The sequence below is a fragment of the Drosophila elegans genome, unplaced genomic scaffold, assembly GCF_018152505.1.
Source record: "Drosophila elegans isolate 14027-0461.03 unplaced genomic scaffold, ASM1815250v1 contig_476, whole genome shotgun sequence".
NCBI classification, from domain to species: Eukaryota; Metazoa; Arthropoda; class Insecta; order Diptera; family Drosophilidae; genus Drosophila; species Drosophila elegans.
Genome location: NW_024545863.1, coordinates 23,678,911 through 23,698,738, shown reverse-complemented (window position 1 = coordinate 23,698,738; position 19,828 = coordinate 23,678,911). Strand labels below are relative to the sequence as shown.

Below are 19,828 nucleotides of genomic sequence, written 5' to 3'. Positions count from 1 at the left end.
AATTCATGACAGTTTTAAGGCAAAAAATAGGGATTTACTTTTTTTTATTTTTAGAATAAGCTATTATTACGGCAAGTGTTACGTGTCCGAAGTTTCAAATGGAATTAATATGCTTAAAGGGTTAGGTTTTGTTTAAGATTTAATTGCGTTTAGTTTTTTGATAATTTATAATCTTTACGTTGAAACGTAATTTTAAGAACTTGTTCATGTTTTCGTATAAAATAAGCCTGCAGCTTTCAAAGTCTTGAGCCAATATTGATTTAAAACTTTCATTAAGCGGAGCGTCGAGATATGATCATTTCTGATTTCAAATCGTCAAGGATTTCGCTGTTGAGAAAAATAATTAAAAATTATTTGTACTAAGTTAAACATATTTTTGTAAGGCAAATACTAACACGGCTTCCCGCTCAATGTGATAAAGACCACGGATATCATTAGTAATGGACGTTTGTATGTCATTGAATAAATTCCGTTTTTTGTTAAGCATCTCAGAGATCAACGACGACTTTGATTTTATCTTCAGCACCTCTTTCTTTAAAGCTTCGATGTGGTTCTTCAGTTCATGGTGTGGCTGAAACCATAAATATATTGGGCAACTTTTGTAGTCTTAAAGCAAGCTTACATATATCAAATTGTAATTGTTCCTATTATTTTAACTCGGCAATTTAATTTAATTGTTACCCTATGATCAATTGATGACTTTGATTAGGTCTTTAATATCTACATATGTCGACACACCTGATGTTAAGGTATCTAAAACTCTGTTACCGGCAACTCCTTTACCAGCAAACATTTTGATAGGCCAACTATTCGATAAATATTGAAATATTAAAAACAATATATATATCTTAAAACGTTAAAATATGAATTAAAGCAATCATATGTTTTGCCTAGTAGTCTTGGCTAGGTTCCTAACTTAAAATTTGAGGGTTCTGGAGCAAAGGAGCTGGCCTACCATCAGGGAGGTTTCGTCGAGAGGACTCTGCTGCTTGTGGGCCTTCTTGGTCTTGATGATATTCTTGCAGTGGTTCGCATAGGCCTGAGCCACTCCGCCCTTCTGGATGACCAGATGGTTGAGCGTGTGCAGGAAAGCCGCGTTCCTGGCAAAGAGATCCCCGATATTGGTCATCACGTTTGGGACTTTCCTGGCGTGACAAACGGAGCTCATCGCGACGTACTTCTCGGCCAGCAGCACCTCCATCTGCTTTTTCATGTCGGCCACTTTCGCTGCCCGTTCAGCATTCTCGGCGCGCTGCCAATGAAGTCATAACAAATATACATACATACATAACTATAATATTGTAATTGGTTTTTGTTAGCATACCAACTGCAACAGTTTCTTTTCAACACAAGCGGTAATTTCATCGGTTTGTGTAAGATTCGATATACTTTCAACGCTCTCCACCTTCTCGTCACCTATTAAAGCCATTGTTTTGATTGTTTGCCACCCACAGCTTCTTATATTTCCAATTAAATTTAATTCAACCGACTTATTTAAGCTGTAGCGCAATTTTGGCGTACAAAATGGCGGAAATAGTGCTGGATAACGAATACATAAATATCTGTCGTTCTTCGAAAGTAATCGATATATTATCGATCAATACAAGAGCGCGCTTTTTAAATTTAAACATTGCTTAATTACATACATATATATAATTCATTTTTTACGGATTATGGATCAGGTACCAGAAGACGAAAAAAAAACTTTAAAACTCTTTTTACTGTAATTATTAATTAAATTATCTATACATCAAGAAAGCTAAGGTTTTGAAAGGCTTGTTATTGTTTTTTGTACACTCATAGACACAAAGCATGCACCAAAAAATGTTGCGGTAAATGTTATGTGAAAGTGAAAAAAATGGCCTTTATAAAAAGCATTAAAATATTTGTAGATAGAAAGGATTATATAATGTTCCCAAAAATTAGGAGAGGTTTTTTATATCTTATCGCCTAACAACTTGGACGTGATCAATGATTAAAAAAGTTAACGTAACGTCAATCTTTCGTGGGTAACCTTGTTTGGTTTTCTTGGCGGTGGTCAAGAATTAAGTTTTCTAGAATTCACGTTCCCCGACTTCTAACAATCCGTGACCGAGAGCGAGGATGCCTAAGAATATGGCCTTTGGCCGTCAAACTAGAACCTCAGTGGGTCAACTCATGGTTCATTGATAAAGGCAGCATTCCAACCCACGGCCCACTTTCAGGTGGGTTTAAGTTTCTTTGGCTGTGCATCGCAAAAAGGTCAGCGCATTGAGGGCAGCGCTCAGCGGAAAATTCTTGCGGAGTGCAGCGAAATTCGCTGGTGTGAAAAGAAACGGGGAGTTTATTTAGAGGTGGTCATACCAGAACTCCGGTCAGTTGCAGACCCATCGAGCAACGCTCAGGTCTCCGGTCTTTCTTCCCGTACCTCTAACTTTGGACTAATAACATGTGGAACCTCTGCTTGGCTGCGGTTCTGTTGGGTCTGGCCGTTGTTAGCTGGGCGGATACCCTGGTGCAGCTCCATGTGAATCGTCCTTATAACGATGTGAACGAGAAATTCGTAAGTTTTGCCGTCCGGCCGGAGGATCTGTACGATGCTTTGGATGGTAAGAATCGCAAGGCGGTGATCAGTTTGGCAAATCTTCTGGGAGATGCGCACATCAAGTTCGTGGGCGATTTCTACTTTGCCAGTAATGCCCCGACTAGACTGCGAAACCCCACCAAGATCGTCTGGAAGGGCTTCAATCGATGGACGAGGTAAGTAGGAGCTTTCCACTCCTCTTTTTCCTAAAAGTAACCAAGTCTTTTTTTCGAAGGGCCGTAAACTGGACCATGATCATTCCGGTGCCATATGCTCCAGATGAGTGGGACTCCATGCACACGCTCAAGATCCTGAACACCTCCTACATGGTGGGCATCACCGACTGCATTTGGCAGCTGGGTACCGATTTTGGCACTTCGAGGGCCAAGGATTACGTCCAGGAACTGCGAACCCTCAAACTGATGACGGATACTTTCAAACCATACGTAGACGATTGGCGACTCATGGGGGCGGACATCTCGGCGGGAAGCAGTGCGGATGAAACCAAGAGATACGTGGATATGTCCAAGGATCTGAATACAGCCTTTGGGTGGACTCAGTAAGTAGAAACTGATCTATATTTAATTCCATTACTAATTTGGACTTAGCGGAATCTTATGCTAAAACATTATTAATTTAACATAACGTACTTGCCTTATAACAAAGATTTTTTTAAATAAATATATAAAAGCCTTAGACTTAGCAGACCCAATCTGAATTTATCGAAATGGATCCCTATTTTATAAGTCCTTCCTTCAAATCCTTTATTCAGTAAAAATATAATTGTTTAACATACATCCTTTTTTACCACTCTAACTGCTCATAATATTAGGCCCGCAAACATGTTGCCCAAGTCGAGTTTGGGTAGTTACCTGTACGACAGCGATCCCGCCCTCCGAATCCTCCAGCAACAGCGGGTTCCGCTGTGGCTTACTCTGCCCGAGGAGCGATCCTCGCAGAGATTGGTGGGCGACGAGACCACGGATGCCCTGCGATGGGCCCAAACGATGGGCGATGCGGCCACCAGTGGATTCGATGTGATCTTCAAGCGCATGACCCTGCTGGACTTCGAGCGACCCAACTTCAGTCTGTATGTGACTGCCCTGTTCAAGAAGGTCATGGGATCGAGGGTGTTCCCAGCCCGACCACTGAATGTCTTTGCGCCGAGCAATAAGCTGTATACCCATTGTGCGAGTGCCGTGTCCGGAGGACTGGCTTTTATGGTGGTCAACACGGAGGAAGAGCCCACTACAATCACGGTGAAGAGTACCAGTCGCTTGAGCAGCAGCGAGATTTGGCAGTATGTGCTGACTGGTCTGGACCAAAAGGTACAGCTCAACAATGTCCGTCTGCACCTGAACACCACTTTGCGGCCCTTGATCAAGCCAATTGATCCAACCAAGCCCCTGCAGTTGATCACGCCCAGCATGTCGGTGGGCTTCTGGGTGTTACCCGACGTCAACCTGGAACACTGCCAGTTCACGGAAATCGAGGCGGGCGATTCGAGTGGGGAGTCCTCCAAGGAGAAGCGCCGTTCATCCCGCTACAGCTCAGCTGATCGATTGCTCCAGCGTTTGATCGAGGAAACTGCCGTGGCCCGGGGTTCAGTGCAGAGTTCCATCAATCGCAACCGACGCTTTGTCGTTGATAAGGAGGAAACCCCAGTCACCCTGCTGGATCGTCTGCTGCAGCACTTCAAGGACGACAGTCCGTCGAAGAGAGATGTGGATGATGGCAAGGACAAGTCGGGGAAGCCCCATAAGGCGCTGGCCTGGTTGTACCAGGTCCTCGAGCAATCCCGCGATTTGGGCAAAAAGCGGGCCAGACGTAGCACCTCCAGCTACTCGGGACCCTTCTTCTACAACCGTCAGGGTAAGAAATCGGCACTGACCAAGAAGATCACGGAAATCCGCAAGCCCGAAAAGAAGAACAAGCCCCTCTTCGACTTTGACGAGTTCGATGAGGAGAAGTTCTTCAAGCGCATTGGGGAGAAATCGGAGGAAACTCCCACTTACTCACGGCTCCCGGAAGGGGATGTCCATCTCAAGAACATAGAGAGTGTGGATGGCGAGGAAAATGAGCAGGAAGTCGAGCAAGAAGTCCCCAAGAGGCGTCGAATCAAGCCCAAGAACCAGCTGAAGATCATCCCACGAGCTGAGGAGGATGAAAACGAACCGGAGCAGGAGCAGGAGCCAGAGCAGTCAGTGGGTCGCGCCAAGTTGCGGCTATTGCCCACGGAATTCTTTGAGGCACTACCGGCTCCCAAGCCGAACAAGCGATTGAATCTGGGGGCCACTCTGAACTCCCTGCTCTTTCCAGAACCCTTCTCCAGCAAGGCCACCATGGCCAAGGGTGCTCCAAGCAAGCCCAAGCCTGTTGAGGAACCCGAAGAGGACGTGGAACCCGTGCCAAGTGCCCGGAGACGCCACTCTAGGATTGGACATGTGGCCAACGATTTTCTGCAGGCACAAAAAGAGCTGGGAAAGCATTTCCTCAGCCACATAAGCGAGCATGAGCACGAGTTCTCCCTAGGCGACGAGGCCGTGCAGGAGAGTTCCCTGGAGTCGGGAAAGAAATCCCTTTTTGGAGTCAAGAAAGCAGCCCCAGCCTTGCATAAGACACTTCCAGAGAAGGTGGATGAAGGTATAACCTCTTGGTGGGATGTGCCTGCAATGCGCAGGCGTCGTGCCGTACTGCCCAGCAATTCCCTAGAAGAGCTCCGCTCCAATGGCATTGACAAAGCGGATCGCGAGGAGATGCTGCCCCTGGGAAGGTACACCTTCTACGAGTACAAGGTGGATCAGAGTCCAGAGAAGGAAGCCAGCCAACCCAAAGAGGAGAAGGAGTCCAAGATCATGAAGATCAGCAAGACGTCTGGCAAGGATCGCAGTCTCACTGCCATCTCCGAGAGCCTCGTAAGCACTGTCAAATCAAAGGTCTCCCGCTTCATCAACATCATCTCCAACCACATGAACGAGTGGTACAACACCTTAACCAAGCACCTGGATACGGAAACCGAACCCCAAAAGCCCCGCAGACAAAACACCATCGAGAAATAGACCCATTTATCATACGACATTTAAATAACTCATGTAAACTATCACCATGTAAATATGTATCTATTATTAAATGCATTTAATGGAATTTTATTTGTGCGATAACTCTCTGACAATTATCTCTTTCAAATAAAAAACGCAGGACTTAGGCAACGAACTAGATGGGCTTAGGCTAAGCTTTTGCTATATTGTTGAGCTTTCTATTTTGTTATGATACAGATACAACCTAAATAATAAAACTAATTACATTACATCTGTAGTTCTATTATCAATAGTAACGGCCACAGCATTTTTGATATTTTTGGGGATAATAATAAAGTTAAATTTAATTATTTTTTTTATTAAAACCCATTAAAAAGAAGAACCATTTCTCTGAATTAACAAGAAAACTTAGAAATATGTATAAACTAAAAATTAACACATTTTTCAAAGTTAAACTATAGTTTATATGACTGAATTGTTTACGAATGAAAAACAACTAAATTAAAATACACACAAATTGAGTGGCCTTTAATTGTTATTAGCTTATTTACTTCGGGATTCCCTTGAGCTTATCGTATAGTTATAACCTTTTGGTTATTAAAAAAATAATTGCTGGCTATTATTTTCTACATAATTTCAGGTTGTTTATTTCAGCCACATAACGACTGGTAAAGCTTTGCGAAGCTCCCCACAGGTGGCTTTTCCAGACCGGCTTTCTTGGAACCCACTCCCCAGATCTTTCTCTTACCGTTGGTAACTAGTTTTTCTCCCACTTTGCGTCGCTCTTTCTCGAAGTAAGCCACGAATGAAGACGGACACAAAGAGGAGCCCATGAAAGCGGCCAACCTGTTACCATGGCTATAACTGCAATAACAAAATCACCGCGACTATGGCAATACAATACCAACCAGTGGAGACGATCGCGCATTCTCCGCAGCCTCGGCTTTATAATCGGAATTCGGACTCAGTCTCCGTGCGATCGTTCAAGGCGAAGGTTGTGACAAGCTTTTGGATCTTCCAGTTTCTAACCGTTCCGCAAGATAGTCCAAAGTGCAGGCCAACAGCAGTTGCAATAAATTATAGATCAGCCAAGATCCAAAACAGGTGAGTGTGCACTAAAAACTTGTCTGTGGCTGGTGAAAATCAGCGAACAGAAGCCGAAAACGGGTCAGTTTTAGTCGGTTCTTTTTTCCATATGTAGATATTTTTGAGAATGCATTCGGGGCGGGGTTCTAGTGGGGAAGATCGGGGAGGAAGTTTTTGAGCGGTGCGGTGCATGCAAGCGTAACCAGAGCCAGTCTCCGAGTCTTGAGGAAAGCACTCGGAAATCTTTGTGACGTGGACAGCGAAAATAACAAAAAGAAAAAAACCAGAAACTCAAAACTACATGAAACTTTAGACTTTCTTTCTTTTTCAACCTTCTTTCGTTTTGGCTGCCAATGAACTTAGTTGTAAGTTTTTTTTCGGCGTTTCATCATAATAAGCCATAATTACGCACATGTGTGAAAGTGAAAGTGTGGATTTTCACAACAGTCCCACAAAATCGATTTATTGACAGACTCTGATAAACGTTTGGAGTTGAAAAAACCTTCGCCGACTGACCGATAACCCAAAAAATGAAACCCCAAAACCCAAAACCAAACTCGTTTTGTTTCGCCCTAAGACAATCGTCTGGCCTTTGCTACCTCCAATATTATATAATCTGATTTGCATGTCGACACGGATATATACATATGTAGTATACACACCTCGGAATATTTGTAGGATGGGTTTCATCTTCGGTTGGCTGCCAACCGAGTACTATGTGCGCGACATCTTCCTCATGGCTTTATTGGCCGCCATAGTGGCCACATTGATGAGCATTCGGTTCTATATGCGCATCACGGCGGGACGATGTTTCACCGAGGTAACGAACGAACCTCCCCCAATTGCCAAATCGCCAAATCGCCCCATCCCAGTAACCATGATACCCAATAATTAAGTCCAAAAGATCCTCACGCCCCGAAATAGTGACACGACTTGAATAAATCGTTCTTTTTGTGGTTGTTCTTCCCACTTCCGCAGCGAATTCTTCTCAGATTTTTTATATAAGGTTGTTATATACATACAAATTATACTGCTTACCATTAAAAGACATTTTTTACGATAAGTTGGTCACTAAGCCAAAAATCAAATAGACTGAAACAGATTTTGACAAGTTATGCCATTGTTTAACTCACAATTTTGACTATTCAAAATTTACAATATGTTAACTTGTGAATAACTTTTTATGAATTTAGGATACAAATTTATTATGTCGATTGGTTATGCAAAAATACTTAATAAGCTTAGCCTTAGGAAAATTTTGAATTATCTGCAGCCTGTTATAAATTCCAACTATGCCAAATCTAATTACTATAAAATCACAGCTTGTAAGTCCTAGCACAATCTTGTTTCAATCTTGTTTTTTTTATTGGTCATATGTGACGCGTTGACTTAATTACAGATTAGATTTGAAACCTTCCGAGAGATGCGGGTACGTCACATCTCTGAGATACGGTTACCACCTGACAGTGCATTGTCTAGATCCCACAAAACATCTAAGCTTTAGCATCTCGGTTACAATCTGGGCGATCGCTTACCTGTGATTCACAGAGAGTTCTCTGCTCGGACGGCAATTAAGACACCCGTTAATGGGAATGAAAACAAAGAGACCTTCCATTTCAGACGAACGAACTGTGATTACTGGGACTGTGACCAAGCGCCTACTAATTACTGTTGTAAACATATTTCCGAGCCGCCCAAGACCGTGTCAATTGCGATCGTAGCCTCCTATTAACTAATTAACCTCTGGCATCGATTACAGACTAAGATGGAGGGCAAGACCGTTATCATCACTGGCGCCAACAGTGGAATTGGCAAGGAGACGGCCAAGGATTTGGCAGGACGTGGAGCCCGCATTATTATGGCTTGCAGGAACCTGGACACTGCCAATGCTGTGAAGGGTAAGTGGGCCAAATAATAACCAAACTATGTGTATCACAAACAAGAATCTTTCCAATTGACAGATGAGATCGTCAAGGAGACGAACAACAGCAAGATCCTGGTAAAGAAACTGGACTTGGGTTCCCAGAAGTCCGTGCGGGAGTTTGCCGCTGACATCGTGAAGACCGAGCCCAAGATCGATGTGCTAATCCACAACGCCGGCATGGCTCTGGCCTTCCGTGGACAGACGAGTGAGGACGGCGTGGAGCTGACCATGGCCACCAACCACTATGGTCCCTTCCTGCTGACGCACCTGCTCATCGATGTGCTGAAGAAGAGCGCTCCGGCTCGCATTGTGATCGTTGCCTCGGAGTTGTATCGCCTGTCCTCCGTTAACTTGGCCAAGTTGAACCCCATCGGCACCTTCCCGGCTGCCTACTTGTACTACGTGTCCAAGTTTGCCAACATTTACTTCGCCCGGGAGCTGGCCAAGAGGCTGGAGGGCACCAGGGTGACCGTTAACTTCCTGCACCCCGGCATGATTGACTCGGGCATTTGGCGCAACATTCCCTTCCCCCTCAACCTGCCCATGATGGCCATTACGAAGGGATTCTTCAAGACCACCAAGGCCGGCGCCCAGACCACCATCTACTTGGCCACATCCGACGAGGTGGCCAACGTGTCCGGCAAGTACTACATGGACTGCAAGGAGGCCACCCTCAATGCCGCTGCCCTCGACGAGGAGAAAGGTCTCAAGATCTGGGAGGAGTCCCTCAAGATCGTTAAGCTTACGCCCCAGGAACCCAAGATCTAGTCGGCTATCCCGGGCTGAAAGCTAGTGCACAGCGTCCTATGCGCAATTAACTGATTTGCTTTTCTTGTTATTAAGGGGGAGTTTACTGTAGCCTAAGTTTTTCATCTCAATAAATAAAAAATAAAAAAAAATAGGAAGGTTACTTCCTTAACAGCTTATACATACATATGTGTACACAAAATATAAATCAAATTAAAAGGAAATGATTAGCTCGAATCTTGTTCTTAAAAAAAATTTTTCTCCAAATTCCAAAATATATTGGTATGCCAACCAAACAATTTATTTATTTATTTGTTTATTTTATTTCCCCAACAGTTATCCTTTACTTGCTACTTATAAATTAATTTTTATTACAACTTATAAACTAGACCTGAAAAGACAAATACTTTCAGAATGTTTTTTGTACAAATTTGTGTTTGATTTGTTTGATTTGAATAGCAAGAGGCTCTGTAAATTGTTTTTATTTGTAATTTGTTCTCCTTTTTCCATTGATTAAATTAAATTAAATTCCACTAATTAATGAATAAGTAAAGAATGAATTTTAAAATTGAACAGATAGCCATTATGGACACAACGTTTCAATTTCACGTTCATGAGAAATGCTCAGAACGACAAATCACAGCGCCAACCGGGTAAAGAAACCCGATACACAAGAAGCAGGGTGCAAAAGCGGGGAAAAGCCAAAAAATTCTCACACAAAATTTCGCCAGGCTCGGTCACCTGTTGACGAGGGTGAGGGGGGTGTGCATCCCAGGGGATTCCACCAGCAGACATAATCTGATAAAATTGCAGTCGCATCCTTTGCTGGTTGTCACCGCCTTTGTATCTCCAGGCTTAGGGGGTTGCGGTTGTTCGCTTTCGGGTAGATGATTATCAGCTACTCAGCGGGCACGTGACCTGCTCGATGATGATAGTGCCGATCGGTGGCTAATAATATGTTAAATGGCGTAATTGAAATTTAATATTTATCCAAAGGATTACTGGATAATCATTTGCGGTTTGCCAAAATGGCATTAAAGATAACGGAGCGTGCGGCACCGCAGATAATTGAGGTACAAAACGCCCTTAATTCGCTACTGTGAGAAACTTGTGCGTCATCAATTAGATCTTCTCGCAGCGTTTGTTTGCGGAAGTGATTCCCTAATAAAAAACAAACAACGAGTGCGTTTTTATTGCTGCATTGGTTTGTCCCCTGACCACTTTTCCAGGATACCAACTCCATTGATAAGGAGTGCCAGTGGTGAACCCTTCTGCTTCTTCCCCCTCTTTGTTTTCCCAGAAAGTATCGCCTTACAAATTCAATTTGGCGCGCTTCACTCAAGTGTGAGTACACGTCCAAAAGGACGAAAGGACATTGTTGTGGCCAAGTTCAGCTGTAATTCAAGTAGTTGTCTCCTTTTCTTGGGGGAGTCCTTCGCCGTACTTATACTTCTCCTCGAGGGTTTGTAATAAGTCGCGCGCATTTAATAAGCTGGCTTAGGTTTTTAATAAGAAGTGAATTATGCGACAGTCCCGATCCCGGCTCGTCCAGCTGTCAGGACTGCAGTTCGGATTCGTCCTTCTCCATCCTGTCCGGCAAATGTCAACTGGCAACGACAGTCAACGGCCTGTCACGCGGTCATCGATACTCTCCTTCGTCAGCGAGGGCGTGTGCAGTCGGCCCGATTGCACTCACAGATGTCCCAAGGACTCCAGTTCCAGAACTTTACCATTCCCACTAAGTCAGGGCACATCGTAGAAACCATATAGAGGACGACAGTTGTCGATCCATCGAGAGGAAATATTGTTATCCAAGCAAGGGTTCTCTAAATTATGACTAGGAACAATATGAATACATGCTAGCTAATATTTTGTGAGACAGATTTAAAATGCGTTTATTCTAAAAATTATTATTGTTGCTCAAGCCATCTTGTATAAAACTAAAAAATTATACTCCAATTTTTAATCAAATTTTCACGAAACAAGACATATCATTTTCAATTCTTATTTGATTTTGAAGAAGATTTAGAATTGCTTACTTATATTAAAACATTAATTAAATAGAAAAATACCATTTTAAAAAATTATAAAAATATTCCTAGTTTTTAGCTTAAGTGCTTGTAACTGCATTAATTACTGTCCGATTTTTCGGAAATATACAAACAATTGATGGACTAACGAAATGCTAATATCTCAAGAGCCTATGTCTCTAAAACAAGCTTTATAGAGCATTACAAGGCAGAAAATCAAAATTTGTATACTAGGGTTATCCAGAATTTTACAAAAACAGTTAAATAATCGAAGAAATTCAAAATTAATTACTATCTCCAACTGACTTACTCGCCCACTTTGGACCAAGTTGGCTTAGCTCTTTTTAGCCGGCATCTAATATGACCGAATGGCATTAACATGTTGAATGACTTGAGTGGCAGAACAAAAAGCAAAGCGCAGCCAAAACCAGGAGAAGCCCCACCAGTGCCGCCCAAAAAGTATTTCATTGATTTTCGAAGCCTCGCCAATACACAACACAACGGAACACAGAGCGGCGAAGGCAAAAGAAATGAAACGAACCAAACCGAAATGTACGCAGAATGGAAATGAGTGAAATTTGCGTTGCTGGTGGCAACATGGGAGTCCCGGGCAGGGATGGGAAGTCAGCCAGGGATCATGTCCTGCCATTGTTTGTCAAGTTAAATACGCAAAACAAACAGAAGCAACCGATGAGCCTCTGGGCAAACAATTCCACGTGCGGTGATAAGGTGGTTGATGGGCTGGTGTGATAACAGGTCTCTGGTAGAGGGTGCTCAAAATGATTTACCCTTCGGCTTAATTTGTAGCAAATTCACAGATTCATTAGCTTTTGCGGTCGCCAGAGGGAAAGTGGAAGATGCTGCTGCTGCGGCAGTTTGATCAGCTGACACCTGAACACACCTGAGGGATCGCTTTAATTGTTATTGATACCCGGATTGACTTGGCTACCAGCTACCTCAAGGAGCGGATCCTAATCCGTTCTGACAATCGGCAGCAGAGACGGGCTCATGTCCTTAGCCAAGTTGTTGACATGAAACCGACACCGAAACCGAACGTAAAAAACAGAAACTGGTTCGGATCTGATCAGACTGTGGATCTGATTTTAACACACACGACGCTGGCTGGGTTTGACCTGAAATTCCCATCGATGAGGTAAACCGATATGGGGGATATGGCTCGATATGTATGCAAGCCCTTGCACCCAACTGATTTTGTCAATTGGCGAATTCATTTTCGGGCGTGTGAACTTTTTCGATTGGATGGGGATAGCTCTGAATTGGGCTCTATATCGGATATACCTCCTCAGCTACCTATATATATATATCTGGGATAGACAATTGTTTCACAAGTTTCCTTAGCTATTCCATCTGGCTTGCCATTTATTCCCAGCTTTTTCCGCTTCAACCACAAATCGAACTATCAAATAACATTCAAACTATTCACAATTGTCGGCGCGGCGACAAGAGAATCGATCGATAGACAGTCCTCATTGGCCGAGCTACAACTGAGAATTAGCACCGGAGATATAAAGATACGGGCGCAACAGAAGCAGATACACACGGTCTGATACAAAGATACATAGATACAAAGATACAAGTTACAGAAGCAGCCAGGGGTTGCCGACTTGGCCTGATGGACTGCCTCACTTGACCACAAAACAATGGAGCGAAGGAAGCAGAATGCCGACGAAGACGATCAATGGTTGGCAAGACCAAACCAACTACCCCTTATCCCGCCCTCGAATAACCCTTGCACTGACAAAAGCAATTTCGAAAGATGTCATCTAAAACTGGGACGAAATTAAGCTAAAAGAATTGAATTTTTGCAGAAACTAAGTAGCACAACTTAAATAAATACTTTAACATTCTAACAAATTATGTTAAGAAAAAATGTAATTTATGTTACGGCATTATGGTAAGCTAAAATTGGGTTTTAAAGTGCCAAGTTCATACTCCTTTTTTAGTTTAAAATTTAATTACATTTAATTTTACAATGAGGTTAAGGCTAAGAATTGTTTAAATAACTTAAGCGGCTTAAAAATTCTTTATTTTAAAAATTTTAAAACAACCAAAATAAACTAATAAAATGGAATAGATATTTAGATGAAAAAGATCCGCTGAACTAAGGATTATGATCAAAACAAATGCATATTTATAATGATGAGTTCTTTTTTTCAATTTTATATACTAACTTACTTGAGTTTCATGCATTGTTGAGGAGTATTTCAAAATTTCTAATTATTGGTTGGAAGCAATAATATTTCTTGCTTTCAAAACCTTAATATGTAAAAATCTAAATTTGTAACTTTCTATTAAATATTAATAGCTGGTGTTTATTTTTTAAAGGTGTACTCTTTCTTAGCCCTGTCTCGTTGGTATCTGGTGTCGAGCTGTAAAGATATTGGGTGACAAATAAAAACTACTGAAAACTGCAGCCGCTGTTGCTGGTTGTTGGTTGCTGTTCCCTGCTGGCGATGTTGCCTCTACCGATGTTGCTGGCCACGTATGAATGGGCCTGAAACTCGGACTGGGCGGGATCGGTACTCGGGGAGGGGGATGAGGGGGTTCGGGGGCTAGGGGTTGTGGAACCAGCAGAGGGGTAGTAGCCGCAAAAGCCGGTAGACGGAGCGCATTGGTTGGCCGACAACGATGACGGCAACGTTGTTGTGGTGGTTGTTGGATATGGAGTGGGTATGGCATGGGATATAGTATACTATGGGATGGTATAGTATGGGATGATTTGCTGCGAAGAGGGGGGTGTTTCGAGCAAGGGTCTCAAATGTGTGTAGTGTGTAGTGCTTGCAGTACTTGTGTCATTATATCTGGCTCTGGGTGTGAGTGCGAGTGCGAGCGAGATTGTTGTTGCCACATTGATGCCGTTGTCTTTTGCGCCCTTTTGTCGCTTGTTTATAATTAAGTGAGTATTTTTTTTTTGCACCCCGCTTCTTCCTCTGCGGTTGTCGCTTTGCTGCCGCTCTGCCGATGTGTCAGTCGATATTGGGCCGAGGTGCCTCGAACTGAAAATGACAATTAGTCGCCGTCTTATGCTCATCGCCAAAAGTCGCTTCTTTCCCCGCACTCAACTCGAAAACTCAAAACTTGCACAACGGCCCCACATTCCAATTTAAATATCTAATCGGAGAACAACGATCGTGTGTTATTACTGTCGCGTTAAAAATCATAAACACTAAATAGGATCTTTAATAAAATATATTACGAAAAATCGAAAAACAAGTTAAAGTGTCCTAAATTATTGGCGTTCTTCAGATCATGCAGCTCGTGAATCTATTTAGAAGGTGCGAAAGTGAACTAGATTTTAAACTAACAATTTATAAACTTACAACAACTTCAAATTCCTAGTGGTGCATGCTAAAACAAATAATGTGAACAATATAAAAATAAAATAAAAATGTAATGTGCTGAATATAAAACATATAACTATAACTATCCGCCAGTAAAAACCAGTTAAATCAATACTAACGTATACCAGGAACAGGAGTTTCAATTACAAAGAACAACTCTCTTTTAAATAATATTGTGTTGTAAAGTTCTAAAAACTTGAATAAAATGAATTTTCAAACTATTTTTTAACTCAGCGATATTATTGATTTTGTATTATTAGTCATAAAGACATGAGGCGTTATTAAGGCAGTTTAAAAACAAACTCTTGGAAGAATTACTTTTTGTATAAATATTGTTCCGATTTTTTTTTTTAAAGACAAATACATTAACATATATCCGTAGAGTCCTTCGTCGTTCAGCAATTGAATAACTTATCCCATACTTGACAATGAAATATTATTAAAACTGTATCTGACCTGTTAAAGCTCTTAATAATAACTCATTTTTAAAGCAATGTGTTTTAAAATTACAAAGAGGGAAATATGGGAATACCTGAGTGTGGAATGATAATTATTTTAAACTTAATAAAGAGCTGAAGTGAACTTTGGCAGCGGGAGAAGTATATCCGAATAATGACTTATCCTCGCCTTGCAGTTGGAATTTAACGCATCAAGATGAAACGTAGAAAAAGCAGAAACAAAGCAAAGAGCCCTGAGCCCAAACGTTCCAGAACTGGAGTCATGTCATGGGATTGTTATATAAGGGTTCCAAACTCCTGAACTTAATTCTGGGTGAGTTGTCGTCGTCACATAGATGCCTTAGCAGATATGCATATACACAGATACAAATACGCGAGTTGAGTTGAGAGAGCAAAGCAAATGGCGGTCTCTCGTGTCGATTGTGTGTGTTTGTGTGTGTGTGTGTGTCGAGGGGCGGAGCTATGGGCACAGTGGTTGTCATGGGACAAAGTAAAATGTATCCACGAGATGCGAGCTCTTTTCGGGCATCTCTGGCGCACTTCCAGTGGTCTAAATGGTTGTTTTTTGGCTGCGCAGATTCCCTGGAAGATCAAGAGGGTGGAGCTATGTACATATCGTGCGATGTCTCAAACGGCGGTCCTGTGGAACCAGAGACGGGCTATGTGCCCAACAATCCCCTGTTCGGCTTGGCGCTGGACAGCCCGCAGGTGAGTCCTGGCATCCCTTTCGATCTGGGTTTAATCTCTCCGGAAAACTCTTCGCGTTCGGTTGTGCTTTTTGGGCAGATAACAAAACCCCTCGAAATCGGTAGTTTTACACCTAAAATTCACTCACAGTGTTAGTTGAAATGTAATTACCAGGGACCGTAAATAACAAAAAATAGTTAAAAGAAATGAAAGCCCAAAAAAACTCTTCAGAAGCAAAAGGAAAAGCTTACTTTTTTTTTATTGAAAATCAGAAAACGCGGTTAAAATTGTATTTTATTTGTTACAGTTTGTATAACAAAAATAAAACAAGAAAGAAAGCAAACTTCGGCAAGCCGAAGTTCATATACCCTTGCAGCTATTGCATGAATTAAATACTTTTGAAAACATTTAAATTATGATTTACTTGAGTATATGCTGAAAAACATTGAAACTATGATGACTTGCAGCTCAATTATTAGATAGTTATTTTATATATTTTTATTATTTCAATGGGAGCTATATGCTATAGACGTCCGATTTTGATAAAATTTAAAACATAATTCTGAAATAATTAAACATTGCTATATGTCGAAGAACTAAACAAAAAATTAAAAAACAGAAAAGTTATAATTTTTTTTCATTTATTTTTCCGATTGTTCCTATGGGAGCTATATGCTATAGTCGTCCGATTTTGATGAAATTTAAAACATAATTCTGAAATATTTAACCATTACTATATCTCGAAGAACTAAACAAAAAATTAAAAAACAGCAAAGTTATAATTTTTTTTCATTTATTTTTCCTATGGGAGCTATATGCTATAGTCGTCCGATCCGGCTCGTTCCGACTTATATACTACCTGCAATAGAAAGACAACTTTTGGGAAAGTTTCATGCAGATAGCTTTAAAACTGAGAGACTAGTTTGCATATAAACGGACGGACAGACGGACGGACAGACGGACATGGCTAGATCGACTCTACTAGTGATGCTGATCAAGAATATATATACTTTATAGGGTCGGAAACGTCTCCTTCACTGCGTTGCAAACTTCTGACTGAAATTATAATACCCTCTGCAAGGGTATAAAAAGGAACTCTTATTTTCCACTTTTTTGTAAATTGCAAAATATAAACTAGAAAAAAAGAAAGAAATATGAACAATTATTATTATATTATTACAGAACTGACTAGAAAATACGAGTAATGCTAGCAGAGTTATTTTATCAATTGAAGCTTAAAAACTCATCGACCCACAAAATGTAACATATTTAACGATTTAAATTTTAAATAGTTGAGAAATATTAACAGGTTGCGCCCACAGAATCGGTTACTTTTGGTAAACGGATTTAGATTCAGGTTTTATCACAGCAGAATTAGTTATTCAAGGTATTTTTAAAGCAATGTAAAAATGAAACTAAAAATTTAAAATTACATTAAATATTCTAAAGAATATGCTACGTTGTGTTCTATAAATAAAGATCCGACGATTTGAAACTAGTTTTGTTATCTTATAACCGGTTGCCTTGCTCTCCATTTGCATTTTCGTTTCCGTTTCCGGTTGTGCAGCAAGAGTGCGCCGCTTCCTGCGTCGGCTGTTTATCCTGCCAGGGCAGCACCGCCCTGCCCATCTCCTCGCTGACCAGCAGCGACTTCGACTGCGGCGGCTGCTTTGATCCCACGATTGGAGTGGGCGTGGGCATCGGCGGCGGCCACATCCAGATCAGCACCACACCGCCGGCGAGCAGCGGCAACGGGAGCATCAACAACGGCGCCGGAGAGGGGCCCTCCGGGAACCACGGCTACTGGAGCACCGACGAGATGGCCTCCACATTCCCCGGCCTGCCGCCGCTGGACATTGATCCGCTGCCCAGCCTGTTCCCCTTCTCGCCCTGCGGCGCCTCCTACAACTTCGCCGCCGGCAATCCGCACCAGGCCTCGCTCTCCTACACGGTGCATCCGCACCAGATGCTCATCTCGCCCAATTCCCACAGCCACGGCCACGGCCACGGCCAGATGCACTCGCAGCACCAACAGCACCAGCAGCAATCCCAACAGCACCAGACATCGCACGTGGGCAACTCGCTGCTCCAAAGCAGCGCAGCAAATAGTATTGGCAGCAATGGTGGCTCCAGTGGAGCGGGTAACCCGGCTGCCTGCTACTATGATTCCGGGACAGCTGGCACCGCTGCACCTCCTCCTCCGCCGGCGGCTGCCATGTACCCCAGCATGAGTGTGAATGTCAGCATGAACATGACCATGCACCATGGCTATGGGGCGGGGGATGCCGGCGGGGTGCCCATGCAGTGTTCCCAGATGAACTGGACGCCGCCGAGCAACTCCTCTTCGGCGGCCGCAGCAGCGGCGGCGGTCAATGTGCTATATCCGCCGCTCCTCAGTCCCGGCCACTATCCCGCCTCGGCCACGTACTCCTTTACGGCGGACTTCCGGGCCCCGGCACCCACCGGCTTGGGTTCCCTGCCCCCGCTGACGGTGGGCGAAAAGGAGTCGCCCTCGCCGCCGTCCAACTCCGCCCTGGGTGGATACTACCCCACCACCGGGGTGGGGGTGGGCAACCAGGGATACACGCCGCCCCACAAGAGCCCCAGCAGCTACCAGGCTGCCGCCCTCGGCCTGAGCCTCTCCGCCTTCGAGGACGAGGAGGACAGCAACGAGGAGCTGGACGGGGACGAGGGCAGCAGTGGCGGCGAGATGAAGCCCAATCTGTGCCGGCTGTGCGGCAAGACATACGCCCGACCCAGCACGCTCAAGACCCACCTGCGGACTCACTCCGGCGAGCGACCCTACCGCTGCCCCGACTGCAACAAGAGCTTCTCGCAGGCCGCCAACCTGACGGCCCACGTACGCACACACACCGGCCAGAAGCCGTTCCGCTGCCCCATCTGCGACCGACGCTTCTCGCAGAGCTCCAGCGTCACCACGCACATGCGCACCCACTCCGGCGAGCGGCCGTACCGCTGCTCCTCCTGCAAGAAGTCCTTCTCGGACAGCAGCACCCTCACCAAGCACCTGCGAATCCACAGCGGCGAGAAGCCCTACCAGTGCAAGCTCTGCCTGCTCAGGTGAGTCCTCCTACAACCGCCGTAAAAATACTTTTCACGGGAATACAGATTTAAATTCGTTGAGAGTTTCTTTCAATTAGTATTGAAACTATAAACTATGTTTAATGCTAAAATAATACTTATAAATCCCAAAAATATGTTTTGATTGAGAGTATAAAGCCATTATTCGACATTTTGTTTAGCAGCCTTTCTTAGCTGCATAAACTTAAAGTAAATAATATTTCGGATTTACTTAGACATTTATGCAGTCTTTAAAAAAATCTTGTTAAGTTAGTTAAAAATAGTTGTTTTGCTTAATAAAGAGAATGTCATTTTAAAAATTGTAAAAATTAAATGTTATATTTTCTTAGTTTTAGTTAGTTTTTTAGTTAATTAGTTTTTTTTTTACTTATAACAAAAAGATTTTCAGTCATTTTTGGTAGAAAACTTTTAATAATCTCTTTAAAAGACTAAGATCAGAGAACTCATCAGCGGTGAAATATTAAATAATCTATTTGTTTGAATTTAGACATTCGATTTTTGACTTTTTGATAGCAATAGAGACTAAGGCATCCACAAATGTCCAGTGCTGTTTTTTTTTTTTTTTCAAGCCCCTACTGTTCATTCCATTACCTGAAAGGTGGAACTCGAGTTAATTGCCTTTTTTGCCCATTCCCCCACAGATTCTCGCAGTCGGGAAATCTGAATCGGCACATGCGCGTCCACGGCAACAACAATAACAACAACAACAATGGGAGCGGCGGCAGCAATGGTGGAACAGGCGTCGCAGGCGAAGGCGCAGGCGGGGGTGGCAACAGCCTCCTCACATGACAAAAGCCAAGGAGTGCAGGCGGCTTCCAGCACTACCACCCC

The 19,828-nt window shown here is 43.1% G+C and overlaps 4 protein-coding genes across 4 annotated transcripts; 3 read left to right on the top strand and 1 right to left on the bottom strand.

Annotated features, from left to right (window-relative positions):
* Positions 1-23: 23 nt before the first annotated feature.
* LOC108136743 lies at positions 24-1,510 on the bottom strand. The gene is made up of 4 exons (XM_017258086.2): positions 1,325-1,510; positions 956-1,252; positions 396-571; positions 24-327 (listed from the first exon to the last, which is right to left on the bottom strand). Exons 1-4 carry the CDS (start codon positions 1,427-1,429, stop codon positions 273-275), a joined length of 633 nt encoding a protein of 210 aa, XP_017113575.1. The 5' UTR covers positions 1,430-1,510; the 3' UTR covers positions 24-272.
* Positions 1,511-2,379: 869 nt separating this feature from the next.
* On the top strand, positions 2,380-5,748 carry LOC108136708. Its single transcript, XM_017258033.2, has 3 exons — positions 2,380-2,739; positions 2,799-3,122; positions 3,396-5,748. Exons 1-3 carry the CDS (start codon positions 2,429-2,431, stop codon positions 5,620-5,622), a joined length of 2,862 nt encoding a protein of 953 aa, XP_017113522.1. The 5' UTR covers positions 2,380-2,428; the 3' UTR covers positions 5,623-5,748.
* Positions 5,749-6,556: 808 nt separating this feature from the next.
* LOC108137012 (retinol dehydrogenase 14) lies at positions 6,557-9,661 on the top strand. The gene is made up of 3 exons (XM_017258512.2): positions 6,557-6,705; positions 8,447-8,585; positions 8,649-9,661. The coding sequence occupies exons 2-3, from the start codon at positions 8,453-8,455 to the stop codon at positions 9,377-9,379; spliced, it is 864 nt and encodes a 287-aa protein (XP_017114001.1). The 5' UTR covers positions 6,557-6,705; positions 8,447-8,452; the 3' UTR covers positions 9,380-9,661.
* Positions 9,662-14,430: 4,769 nt separating this feature from the next.
* Positions 14,431-19,786, top strand: LOC108136701 (protein glass). Its single transcript, XM_017258026.2, has 5 exons — positions 14,431-14,684; positions 15,385-15,521; positions 15,786-15,916; positions 17,463-18,976; positions 19,639-19,786. Exons 2-5 carry the CDS (start codon positions 15,476-15,478, stop codon positions 19,784-19,786), a joined length of 1,839 nt encoding a protein of 612 aa, XP_017113515.1. The 5' UTR covers positions 14,431-14,684; positions 15,385-15,475.
* The last annotated feature ends 42 nt before the right edge of the window (positions 19,787-19,828 follow it).